The 13479-nt window shown below is 52.4% G+C and overlaps 1 protein-coding gene across 4 annotated transcripts in view; it reads left to right on the forward strand.

The window, feature by feature from the left end:
- The window catches only part of BMP1 (bone morphogenetic protein 1), a 41263-nt gene that overhangs the window by 16395 nt on the left and 11389 nt on the right, over positions 1 to 13479 (forward strand). For all 4 annotated transcript variants that reach the window (XR_014795068.1, XM_084884439.1, XM_084884438.1 and 1 more), the window contains 7 exons: positions 6895 to 6997; positions 9012 to 9128; positions 9338 to 9483; positions 9613 to 9808; positions 11150 to 11275; positions 11921 to 12081; positions 12658 to 12838. Coding sequence is in view for 3 of the 4 variants with exons in the window: in XM_084884439.1 (XP_084740565.1) it covers positions 6895 to 6997; positions 9012 to 9128; positions 9338 to 9483; positions 9613 to 9808; positions 11150 to 11275; positions 11921 to 12081; positions 12658 to 12838 (1030 nt within the window). In the remaining variant the exon portion in view is untranslated. The remainder of the gene's footprint in view (positions 1 to 6894; positions 6998 to 9011; positions 9129 to 9337; positions 9484 to 9612; positions 9809 to 11149; positions 11276 to 11920; positions 12082 to 12657; positions 12839 to 13479) is intronic.

Below are 13479 nucleotides of genomic sequence, written 5' to 3' on the forward strand. Positions count from 1 at the left end.
GGGCTCAATCCCCAGTAGGGGGCGTGCAGGAAGCAGCTGATCAATGATTCTCTTATCATTGATGTTTCTATATCCCTCTCCCTCTCCTTTCCTCTCTGAAATCAATAAAAAAAATAAAAAAAATAAAAAAAAATGAACCATGGGGACAGAGCATTTAAAGGGCCCGCAAAGGCAGGGTAGCTGGAAGAGGATGACATCATACAATAATAACAGCCGCTCTTTGTTAACACTTATCTGCCTGGCAAATTGTCAAGCATATTACATGGGAGATTTCATTACTCCTCATACAGTTTTGTGATGTGGGTCCGATATGCCTACTGGACAGATGAGGGAGCTGGGGCTCAAAGGGCGTAAGTAAATCTGCCCCAATTTACACAGTAGTTGTGGTGGAACCAGCGCTCGATTCCAGGACTGTCTGACTCCAAAGTCTACACTCTTTCAACAGCAGACCTTAAATAAACCCACCTGTGTTAGCCGGTGGACTTTGACATCTCTCTGGCTGCTGAGAGGTTGTTTTTCCACTGTCTTCCCAGTTCTCCACTTATGGCCAGAAACGTGAACTTACCCTATACAACTGTACTCGTGGGGGTATGTCACACAGAGAAAGAGCCCCTTTGGGAAGTTCCTTTGAGGGTCCCCACGTCTCTGTACTGCATGTACATTGTGAGCAGCTGCCCTGGGGAGGATTTACAGTGTTTCTCAAGCAACGAAGCCAGCCTGTAGGAGCAGGAACGTGATCTCAGGAGACCATGGTCACATGTTGCAGGGGGGCCAAGAAGATAAAAACTTAAGAGGCCTCTTGGATTTACCAGTATCCACCCCCATTCCCATCCCTGCCTTCTCATATCCTGCCTATTCTGCAAGGAAGATTCTTCAGTCTTCCTCCTATGCAATGCCTTCCCTGACCGCTATCTTCTGTCCTCTAATGCAGTGTTTCCCAACCTTCTCTCATGATGAGAATCACCTGGTGGAGTTGTTAAAACACAGATTCCTGAATCCCAACTAAGAAGTGCTAAACTAGAATTTTTGGGAACATATAGGTAAAATTGTATACTTAACTAGTGCTCTAACACAGATGTTATATACAGAGCACTAAGTTAGGTATGCAATTTTACCTATATGTTCTCAAAAATTCTAGTTTAGCACTTCTTAGTTGGGATTCAGGAATCTGTGTTTTAACAACTCCACCAGGTGATTCTCATCATTAGAGAAGGTTGGGAAACACTGCTAATGGGCAGAGATGACCCTTCCCTGTGCTGGGCCCTCCTCTAAGTCCTGCTTCTCAGGCAATGAAGGGTCTGGGGCACTGAGGATGGAGGGAACTTTGATGCTTGTTTGATTGAGTGTTTTTTTTGGGGGGGGGCATGCAAAATAGATTGGCAGGCCTGAGGAGGCCACATAGAGTAGTGGTTAAGGGTGTAAGTTTCAGAGACAGAGTACCCGAGCCCTGGCTGGGTGGCTCAGCTAGTTGGAGCGTCGTCCTGAACACCAAAAGGTTTTAGGTTTGATCCCCAGTTGGGACGTATATGGGAGGCAACCGATTGATGTTTCTTTCTCACATTGATGTTTCTCTCTGTCTAATCAATAAACACATCCTCAGGTGAGGATTTGAAAAGAAAGCACTGCCTAGCTCGCAGCAGGAGTTTAGTCAGTGTCAGCTGCTGTTACCATTCTCTGTTTTCACCTGTTAATGGGCGAGCCCTGGCCGACTTCCCCAGGGCCCATTTGCCTCCCTCTTACTTCCAGGATTCTGGACTTACTTCCAGGATTTCAGATATCAAAATATCTCAAGCCAACTCAACTCCAGTATTGAAATTAATATTTATGGAGTAGCATACATGGTTGTATGTATATGCGACACACACACACATGTGTTAGTTGTATGTATGGCACATGCATGTGACATATATATGTTAGTTGTATGTATGGCACATGTGTCAGACACTGTTGTCAACTTTTACCTATATTAATTTAATTTACCTCAATTAATCACCTATATTGCCCCTTAGTCCTCTGAGGAGGTACTAGTACCATTACCATCCTACAAATAAGGAAATGGAGGCACAGAGGAGGTAAAGGATGGGCCTAAGATTGTATGTCGAGGCCATACTGAGCCAGACTGTGTGATCCTGAGAGCCGACGTGTTCTCCCAACTCCTCCTTGAGAGCATCCAACAAACATAAGGAGTACTTCCCACACTTGGGGTGCACCCAGAGGCTCTGCACCCCGTATCCCACTTAATCTCCCAGCTCCCCAGTGGAGCCATTAGGGTCGCCTCCGTCTTTCAGACAAAGACACTGAGGCACAAAGAAGTCGGGCCACGGGCCCAGAGCCACTAGCCAGGAAGTGGTGGAGCTGGCCAGGTTTTCTTTGGCAGCGGGCAGTGTCCCTGCCTCTAGAGCACAGCTGTTTCCACATGACAAGTTGTTACAACATTTAATTAGACACCTCCGGTCTCAATATAGCCAAGGCTGCACCTCCCCACGGGACAGGTCTCGGCCTCCTGTGTGGGGCAGCCTCTGGTCCCTCTGCCACGTCTGAGGTCTTGGGTGGGCCCTCTGGGTTCCACCGACTGGGCATGTGTGGTTTCTTCTTCAGAGGGTCTGAACTGATCTACCCTGGACAGAGCCAGGATTGTTTCTGTGGGCGGAGGGACAGTGGCTGCTGTTCTGAGTGCAGCTGCCGAGCAACATTGATTGGCAGGCCCAGAGAGGCCACGTGGAGTGCTGGTTAGGGGTGGTGTGAGTTTAGAGGCCAGAGTGCCCCCATTCGGCCCTCTGCATGTCTCCTTCCATCTGGCAACTTTTTTTTTTTTTTTTAATATATTTTATTGATTTTTTACAGAGAGGAAGGGAGAGAGATAGTGAGTAAGAAACATCGATGAAAGAGAAACATCGATCAGCTGCCTCCTGCACAGCTCCTACTGGGGATGTGCCCACAACCAAGGTACATGACCTTGACCGGAATTTAACCTAGGATCTTTCAGTTCTCAGGCCGACGCTCTATCCACTGAGCCAAACTGGTTAGGGCGATCCGGCAACTCTTTAAAAGATCCTTGTTGTTCGTTAGATATAAGATAACATATGCAGGTTGTAAAATTTTTAGCAATATAGAAATAGGGTAAAAAGTGAATATTCTCCCTTTGATCCTTCTCCAAATCCTCAGAGGTGACTAAGCATTGGTTACACTGGGGATGTCCTTCCAGAACCTTCTAGATGCTCGTGTATGTGTGTATGGTCTTCTGTAACTTGCCCTTCACTCAACAGTAAATCATGGTCATTATTCCACGTCAGCACATAGAGGTCTACCTCGGTCATTTTCCTGGCTGCTCAGCAGGCCACCATCTTGGTATCCCTTAACTCAATCATTCAATCATCCCCTGCAGGTCTCTAGTGATGGATATTGATTTAGGTTTTTCCAAGTTTTCACAAACACTACCATACATATCTTGACATGTATCATTATACACTGGGACAAGTATATCTATAGAACAGATTTCTAAAAGCAACATGCTACTCAATAAATATGTATAAGTAACTACTACATGCTATGCACCGAGGATTCTGTAGGGAATGAAACTTCCTCTGTGATCATATTTGCTCATTTTCTAAAAAGAATGAGACACGGGCTAGAACAGACTTTCAACTTCAGTTTTTCAATATGCTAGGGCTTACATTTTATAGTAATACTCTTCATGATGATTAAGGATTATCGAGAATAATACAGTGCACTTTATAGAATAGGATCTCTCTCAATAACATCTCAGAGTATCGCAATTAATAAAAGGTTCCCGAACACAAACACACTTAAACTCATGAATCAAAGGAAAAGAAGAAGATGGACTATGAGGTTAAGCTGGGGAAGGAGGGATGTGAGCATCTGGAGGTGTAAGTCAAACTGCAGGCTCAGTGGATTGAAGGTCGCGGTCAACTGGAAGGATGATTGGGCTCAGTGTTCAAAGGGAGTGAGCCAGGAAAAATGGGGTGTGTGGATGGAGAGTGGGGTCCTTGAACTTGAGATTATGGGTGATAAGGTCTAGGATCTGTGCTCTGTATAGCAGAGACAGAGAGGGAGAGAGAGGAGGTCACAGAGCAGAGAGGCCAGGACATGGGAAAGATCATATAGGTCAGCAATTTTCGCCCGTTTTTACCTCATGGCACACATAAACTAATTACTGAACTTGGGCACATAAAAAAACATGTTTTTTTTTTTTGCCAATTTGCCAAATATAAGTATAATTTTTTTAATTCCCTTTTTTCTTGCAAATTTTATTTTTTTCAGAAATAATTTCTTTATTGATTAAGGTATTACATATGTGTCCTCATCCCCCCATTACCCTCAAACCCCCTCCCCGATTCATGCCCTCACCCTCGTTGTCTGTGTCCATTGGTTAGGCTTATATGCATGCATACAAGTCCTTTGAGTACAATTTTTTTATAAGCATAATTTTGATTCATTCACACCGTACAGCTATGGTTGTGTTGGCTGTTGTTATTTTTTTTATTTGACAGTCTACGGGAAAAGAGGTCAGTGTCCCTGACTATAAATAGTCCGTTATTGTGTGTTTTAAAAATTCTTGCAGCACACCGGTTGAAAGTTACTGATCTGGGCAGATACTGGAATCACCAAGAATTCTGACCGGGTCAGTGTTAGAGAGTGACCGTGAGCGAGAAGCCCTTCCTTGACCGGCCACAGGTCGCAGCTGGACGCTGGCTGCGGGCCGCAGTCCAGCACCTGCTTTGGGATCTTTTTCATCCTGGCCTTTTTCCGTCTGTCTGGAACTCTGCAGTGATCCAGAGGGAGACAGACCTCGGGTCCCCTTCTCCTCCAGCAGGGAACCCAGCTGGCACCTAGCGGGTGGGCCTTTTGGGCCAGTGTGCCCACTGCATACGCCTCACAGTCACGGCGAGCTGTTCCGGGAGTCTCTGCTTGTCGGACAGAGAACACACAACAGGCGTTAGGGCCCATCCTGGGAACTGCTAAGGAAGCCGTTTCCCTCCTGAAAGGTGTGCTTTTCGAGGGACGGATGTGCACTCCTGCTGGGAGAGCTGGTGCTTAGCCAGGTGTCAGATATCCTCCAGCATTAGGCGAACATATGAGGAGCTCAGAGGCTGACATGAGCTCATCAGTGGGAGACACTGATGTCAGTGCCTGGACCTGGGAGGCACTGTGTGAGGGTGAAATGTTCCTCTTCATTTTACCCACAAGGCAGCTGCAGTTCAGAGAGGTTGGGCGACTTCCCCAAGGACGCACAGCAGGAAATACCGAGGGGGATGCGAACCCAGGTTGTGTGACTGGAGCCTTGAGTTTTATCGCCACGTGATCTTTTCATGCCCATGTGCGTTATCCTTCTAAGTCCTAAGCGTCTTGAGAGGGACGCTTCTTAAACTCACCCCGGGAGGGATTCCGATCGGAAGGGTTCCCCTCTGCAGGGAGCATGACCCCTGCCCAGAACCAGTGTTGAGTACTCTGTGATGACGGGGGGCTGCCCGTCCTCCCTGTGCCGCTTCGCTCTAGAACCTTCCTTCCCATTTCAGACACCCACTGCCACCTGCCGCCTGGGTCCTCCTCTCACGGAGGAGACCTCTTCCCTCTAAAGCACATGTGTCAAACACAAGGCCCGCGGGCCAAATCCAGCCCGCCAGGCCTTGCGATGTGGCCCGCACCGCGCTGTCATCACTGCACTCCGCTGTCAGTTTATGACATTGTCAGTTTATGACTGTTCAGTAAACCATTCGGCCAGCGATTTAGGCTGGATTTTAGATTTTGGCCCCTTCTCTAATTGAGTTCGACACCCCTACTCTAGAACCTTCCTTCCCATTTCAGACACCCACTGCCACCAGCCGCCTGGGCCCTTCCTCTCACTGAGGGGACCTCTTCCCTCTAAAGTAAGGTGACCAGACGTCCTGCTTTTGGCGGGACAGTCCTGATTTTTAACAATTTGTCCCGCATCCCGCGGTGTTTTAAAAAAGTCCCGATTTTTTTTAAAAAAAATCGGGACTTTTTTAAAACGCCGCAGGGCACGGGACAAATTGTTAAAAATCGGGACGTCTGGTCACCTTACTCTAAAGGTGCTGTGATTTGTATGATTTAAGCTGACCACAAGGACAGCTAGGTGTCACCCCACGCAACAGCTCCTTACTAAGGGCATCAGTACACTGAGCCTGCGGGTCTCACACACATGCTCCCCAGGCCATGCATTTTATTAAGTGAGGACTGGCCTGTGGTACCTGGAAGTATGCTGACAGAAACAGGCCAGGCAGACGGCTGGGGAGGGGTGATATTTCTGCACCAGGAACGCCTTTTTGGAACCTTTAACTCTTTTTTTTTTTTTTTTTTTTTTTTTTTTTTATATTTTATTGATTTTTTTACCGAGAGGAAGGGAAAGTATAGAGCACATGTGTCAAACACAAGGCCCGCGGGCCAAATCCAGCCCGCCAGGCCTTGCAATGTGGCCCGCACCGCGCTGTCATCACTGCACTCCGCTGTCAGTTTATGACATTGTCAGTTTATGACTGTTCAGGAAACCATTCGGCCCGCGATTTAGGCTGGATTTTAGATTTTGGCCCCTTCTCTGATTGAGTTTGACACCCCTAGTATAGAGAGTTAGAAACATCGATGAGAGAGATTCATCGACCAGCTGCCTCCTGCACATCCCCCACTGGGGATGTGCCCGCAACTGAGGCACATGCCCCCGACCGGAATCGAACCTGGGACCTTTCAGTCTGCAGGCCGACGCTCTACCCACTGAGCCAAACCGGTTTCGGCTGGAACCTTTAACTCTTTAGTACCCAGAGCAAACCGCCTCACGAAAGCGGGACAGCGGTCATGGAGGGTGAGGCCCATGAGGTGTGAGGAGCCACCTCACCCTCTCCCTCCCCCCTTTTCCTCTAGATCATCCTGAACTTCACGTCCATGGACCTGTACCGCAGCCGCCTGTGCTGGTACGACTACGTGGAGGTCCGCGATGGCTTCTGGAGGAAGGCGCCCCTCCGAGGTAACGCGCGGTCCACCCCGGCCCCCTCGGCCGCTCCTTAGCACGACCTCATCCTTCCCCGGGACCTGGGGCGACACCCTGCCGTGGGAGCCAAGCCCGCTGGCGGCGTCCCTAGCTAGCTGTGGGACTTCGGGCAAGTCTCTTTCCCAGCCTGGACCTCACGGTCCTTGGCACCGGCTCCCAGGCCTCCCTCCTGGTGGCTGTCCATGTGAGGATGGAGGAGAACATCGGAGGTGACAGAAATGGACAAGCTATTCTGCACATCCCGAGTCCCAGGCCCCCTTCCTCACCTGGGCAATGTCAGAGGCTTTGTTTTCTTTGTCCGCAAGGTCCGGCCTGAAGGTGCCCGTGGCACTGCCTCGTACACCACCAGGGCTACCCCGCATGGCAGAGGCCCTCCCTCATTTGCATAGGGTGCTTTTGTCCTGGAGCGGGGAGGAGTAAGTAGGAAATGAGTGGGTCAGTGCCGCAGAACAGAAGGTGCTCTGATAGACGTAGAGTTAGGTCAGCCCTAGCCGGTTTAGCTCAGTGGGTAGAGTATCAGCCCTCGGCCCGAAGGGTTCGATCCTGGTCAAGGGCGAGTACTTTGGTTGCAGGCTTAATCCCCAGTCAGGGCACATGTGAGAGGCAACCAATCCATGTATCTCACACCCATGGTCCTCTCTCTGTCTCTCCCCCTCCCTTCTCCTCTCTCTCTCTAGAAATCAATGGAAAAAATATCCTTGGGTGAGGACTAACCAAAATAAATAAACAAACAAACATAGAGTTAGGCTGGAGAGAGGCATAGTTATTGGCGCCCAGCCTGAGGAGCTGTGTGATTTGTTCTCCAGTGTGGCCGGGCCCTTTGTTAGCATTGGGACCTTTGTCCCACAGCCCGTGCCTCCAGCAGGCTGACAAATCCCTGCTTACCATCACCCCCACCCCCACCTCCCGGCTCTGACGCTGGAAGGTTCTTAATTCATTACCTAAAGCAGCTGTTCTTACGACACATTGTCCTGCAGACATCTGAGCGTCTCCAAGACTGCAGTTTGTTTTCATAACTTACATTCCTAGTTCAACGCCCTCGGTCCCTCGCTGAAAGCTGGGAAACACCCAGTTACCAGGAAGATCCCTGCTTGATCCTTGCCCATGAAGAATCCCACAGATGGACAGCCTCATCCGCTTCGGGGCGGGGGTTCTTGTCGGGTTTTATTTCAAAGGGAACATTCTCCAAACCAGCCTCTGGATTCTGGGATTGATCTGGGGTCCTGCGGCAATGCCTGCGTGGAATCAAATGCCACGTTTTATCACGTATGAGGAAAACTGTTTTGGTTCTCGGTTATTTTTTACATGGAGATCAATGGTAATATGCTTTTTAGAAAACGTAAATATTGGGAGGGGGAAGTCACGATAAGAAAAAAAGGAAAAAAGAAACAAAAAAGTGTAAATAAAACACGTGTACAGTTGGTTATTGTGAGGAATCACCTTTCCTCCCATAAAAAGAATCCTATCCTATCCCTTAAGTGTGTGAAATCCTCTAGAACCATGGTCTGCAAATCGCGGCTCGAGAGCCACGTGTGGCTCTTTGGCCCCTTGAGTGTGGCTCTTCCACAAAATACCACGGCCTGGGCGAGTCGATTTTGAAGAAGTGGCATGAGAAGAAGTTTAAGTTTAAAAAATTGGGCTCTCCAAAGGAATTTCAGTCGTTGTGCTGTTGATATTTGGCTCTGTGGACTAAGGAGTTTGCCGACCACTGCACTCGAACAACGGTCGCCACCTGGTGGTCCGTGAGGTCCGACAGGTCGGCGACCACTGCTCTAGAAGGTCTCTCTCTGGCCCTTCAAGGCCAGACTAGACCTTGGACCAGACACAGCCCACTGGAGAGTATGTGGTCTTGGGAATGCCCAGGGCAGACCGGAGCTCAAGCCGCCGAGTCCCTCAGAGAGGGGAGGCTTCCGGAGCGGCAGGCTGGGGTGAGAAGGAGAGGGGGACTCGGTCGGGCCTCACTGCCCCTCCGCCCACACCGTCTTCACAGGCCGCTTCTGCGGGGGCAAACTCCCCGAGCCCATCGTCTCCACCGACAGCCGCCTCTGGGTGGAATTCCGAAGCAGCAGCAACTGGGTCGGGAAGGGCTTCTTTGCCGTCTATGAAGGTACTGAGGACGAAAATGGGGTGCGGAGGGGTGGCCAGATATGTGGGGCACCAGGAGAGATCCCATGGGATTGGCTGGGGTGGGAAGGAGGGCACTGGGAAGCTGGAGGGGTGTGGGAAGGGCCCGAGGAGGGGGAGAAGGACTCCGGAGCAAGGCAGAACATTCTCACTCTCCTCCCTTTCCCCCCACCTAACACGGTGTCCCCCAAGCCATCTGCGGGGGCGATGTGAAAAAGGACAACGGCCACATCCAGTCGCCCAATTACCCCGACGATTACCGGCCCAGCAAAGTCTGCATCTGGCGGATCCAGGTGTCCGAGGGCTTCCACGTGGGCCTCACCTTCCAGTCCTTCGAGGTGGGTCAGCGCCCCCGGTGAGCCTGTCACGCCCCCGTAGCACCCAGGGACGGCCCACCTCTCCACGGGCTCCGGGTGCTGGGTGCTGGCGCCCAGAGCCCCCCCGCTGACGGAGCCCCTGACCCCCAGATTGAGCGTCACGACAGCTGCGCCTACGACTACCTGGAGGTGCGCGACGGGCACAGCGAGAGCAGCACCCTCATCGGGCGCTACTGCGGCTACGAGAAGCCCGACGACATCAAGAGCACATCCAGCCGCCTCTGGCTCAAGTTCGTCTCCGACGGGTCCATTAACAAAGCCGGCTTTGCCGTCAACTTTTTCAAAGGTGCCACCTTCCCCGGTCCCGCCCCCCTCCCACTTCCACAGCCAATCCGTCTTCTCCATTCTTCCTTTTTAATTTTTAAAAAAATCTTTATTTGGTAAGAACTCTCAGCATGTGAACAATACCATATGGCTGACCCCAGGCACAGTTGCTGATGGGCCTCTAGTCTATAGAGGGAGGGAGGCTATTACATCTTGGCTATTGTGGAAGTGCTGTGAGGACGTCATTCCTTCTTCATTCACTCATTCAACACAAAGACTGTGAGGGACCCCTAGACCTAGCGCCCTGCCCTTGAATGTATGGCCTAGATGGGGAGTGTAGGTCAGCCCCTCTGAAAAACTGCATACCTCTTTTTAAAAAATATATATTTCATTGATTTTTTACAGAGAGGAGAGGAAGGGAGAGAGACTCAGAAACATCGATGAGAGAGAAACATCTATCAGCTGCTTCCTGCACACCCCCAACTGGGGATGTGCCCGCAACGATGCCCGGAATCGAACCTGGGACCCTTGAGTCCGCAGGCCAAAGCTCTACCCACTGAGCCAAGCCGGTTAGGGCTGCATACCTCTTTGAGTAAATGACAGGGTTACGTAAAAGCAGCTGACCCGACTATGACTTGAAATGACAATCCAGGAGTTGTCTTGACACCCGGAAGTCTGTGCCGAGTGCAGAGGAGGCCGAGAGGCAGGAAGCACCATGGAGCTCGGGGAGGAAGCAGGGCAGCGAGGAGGAGGTGTCCATGTGACCTTGGGCAGGGTGTTCTGCGGGAGGCACCCGTAAATGGTGTGGCCAGAGAAAAGCCTCTGTGAGGTCCTCCTGCCCCTGCTTCCGGGTACTGCCCGCCCCTTTGGGGCTCTCATGAGAGGTACCCCCTGGGGACTGAGTGGGTCCTGAGCAGCCATGGAGAGCTGGGTGCAGCCATGGAGAGCTGCCTCCCAGCGGAGTGGCTCATGACCTACTGCCCGCTGTAGAATGGGGCTGCGGCCGTCACGGGAAGCCTCAGGACCCTGGGCGTGACTCTCAAGCAGAAGGAGGAGGAGGGACCCTTCCTTTTTATTTTTATTTTATTTTTTTTAAAATATATTTTATTGATTTTTTTACAGAGAGGAAGGAAGAGGGATAGAGAGCTAGAAATACGATGAGAGAGAAACATCCACCAGCTGCCTCCTGCACACATCCTACCGGGGATGTGCCCACAGCCAAGGTACATGCCCTTGACCGGAATCGAACCTGGGAACCCTCAGTCCGCAGGCCGACGCTCTATCCACTGAGCCAAACCAGCTTCCGGCAGGAGGGACCCTTCTTGCCCGGGAGTCACTGATCCCCGTTCCTCCCTACCCGCAGAAGTGGACGAGTGCTCGCGGCCCAACCGTGGGGGCTGTGAGCAGCGCTGCCTCAACACCCTGGGCAGCTACAAGTGCAGCTGCGACCCCGGGTACGAGCTGGCCCCCGACAAGCGCCGCTGTGAAGGTGAGAGTCCCCAGACCGCCCCTCCCCCACCCCAGCCGTCCAGCCAGATCCCCTGTGCCCCGGGCGGGACCGTCGGACGGGACCATTCCAGGAACAGCGCGGACTCCCTGGAAGTGTCTTCACCATCGGGCATAAGGAATACATTTCATAATTCAGTCCCCGGAACACGCTGTGACCAGGGCTGATGTACTCTGGTTTTTGTGTTGTTGTGGGTTTTTTTTGTTTGTTTGTTTGTTTTTTCATTCTTATTATGTGTTTTAAGTGCTTATCTTGACCTGCTGATTGATTTCATCACCCACGGGAAGGTCGTGACCCTCGATTTGGAAACCCTGCTCTAGGGCAGGCACTGTGTCTCAGCCTCTCCCTGTGCACGCTCACGGGCTCCAGCTCAGCCTGGCCTCGCTGAGTGGCTCCTCCCTGCTCACCTCTGGGCAGCCCCGCCCGGTTCCTCCCGGCCCTCACTGCCCACCGACACTGCCTTCCTTGAGCCCCTTGCCCTGACCCCACTCCGTGCCTCCTTCCCCCTGTCCTGGAGAGACCAGACCGAGGCTCCCACCTGACCCTTAATGCACCCCAGCTCACGTCGGGTGCCCTTCCCTAGAGCGGGGACTCCTGGAGGATGATGCCACTCCCTTGTGCCCCCAGCTGCCTGTGGCGGATTCCTCACCAAGCTCAACGGCTCTATCACCAGCCCGGGCTGGCCCAAGGAGTACCCGCCGAACAAAAACTGCATCTGGCAGTTGGTGGCCCCCACCCAGTACCGTATCTCCCTGCAGTTCGACTTCTTCGAGACCGAGGGCAACGACGTAAGTGCTGCCTGGGCTGAGGAGACGCCGGAAGGTCTGAGGCGTGGGAGCTCGGCGCGAGGCCCGCTTCCCGCCCTCGGAAACAAACACACCGAGTGGCCAGATTATTAGAGGCCCGGTGCATGAATTCGTGCATGGGTGGGGTCTGGCCAGCCTGGCCAGGGGAGGGGACATGGGCAGTTGGCTGGCCTGACTGCTGGTCAAACTCCTGGTCAAGGGGACAGTTTGCATATTAGCCTTTTATCATATAGGATATACACTGAGTGGCCAGATTATTATGCGTTTAGAGATCAAGGGGAGAGGGATTCAGGGAAGCAGGGGCCGCTCAGGCAAGGTGGGAAGATCCCGGAGCCCATGGCATGTGGGAAAAAGGAAATGGGGTCCGGAAGCCTGTGGAGTGAGTGAGGCAGGGCTGAGTCCATCGGAGGGCAGCAGGGTGGCACCGAGTTGAATCGTTAGGTTTGGTGAAGCAGGTACCTGCAGGAGAAAGGACCCACAGGACAGGAGGGCCCCGGGGCCGGGTGGTCAGGAGAGGCTGCCTGGCGGAGGTGGGCCTGGAGCCGCGCTGCCCCGCAGGTGTGCAAGTACGACTTCGTGGAGGTGCGCAGCGGGCTCACGGCCGACTCCAAGCTGCACGGCAAGTTCTGTGGCTCTGAGAAGCCCGAGGTCATCACCTCCCAGTACAACAACATGCGCGTGGAGTTCAAGTCCGACAACACCGTCTCCAAAAAGGGCTTCAAGGCCCACTTCTTCTCAGGTAACCTGGACTCCCCGGCCCCCTGCCGCGCTCTCGCTTCCTGCCGGTGCCTGCAGCAGGGTCTGTCCCTGCTCCCACACCGGCCCTCCACCGCTGGGCCAGCCCCTCCGCCCTGAACCCCATTATCCCAGAGCCCTCAGGGTTCTATGGAGGCTGACCCGAGGCCAGGCAGGACACAGAGATGCAGAAATGAAGGGAGAGGGTGCGCCAGGGGTCAGAGTGGGCCGGCCCTGGGGACAGGCGGTTCAGTGAGGCTGGAGCACAGGAGCTGCGTGCAGAGAGCAGGAGGGCACCGGCATGGTCCGGGTGGCTGTAGCCAGTCTACTAACCAGGCCTGCAGGCTCCAGATGGGTCCATGCCTAGGAAGGAGCCTGCCTCCCTCCGGCACCAAAGCCTGTCTGCCCCTCGGCCTGCAGGTCAGGGACTCAGGTCCAACCAGCATTTATTTTATCTTATTTGATGAATTATTCATTTAAATTTATTTATTATATTGTTGTGTTTACTTATTTACTATCTATTTATATTTAGTTAGTTTATTGAACATTGCCTTGGGGTTGAGTCCCCTCGGTGGCCCCATCCTCAGGTGACCTAAAAGGTCGTCACAGCCTCTGAGCTTGACCTCCAGGGGTCCCAGGCGACCT

Source organism: Pipistrellus hanaki (genome assembly GCF_964339955.1).
Source record: "Pipistrellus hanaki genome assembly, chromosome: 5".
Classification (NCBI taxonomy): Eukaryota; Metazoa; Chordata; class Mammalia; order Chiroptera; family Vespertilionidae; genus Pipistrellus; species Pipistrellus hanaki.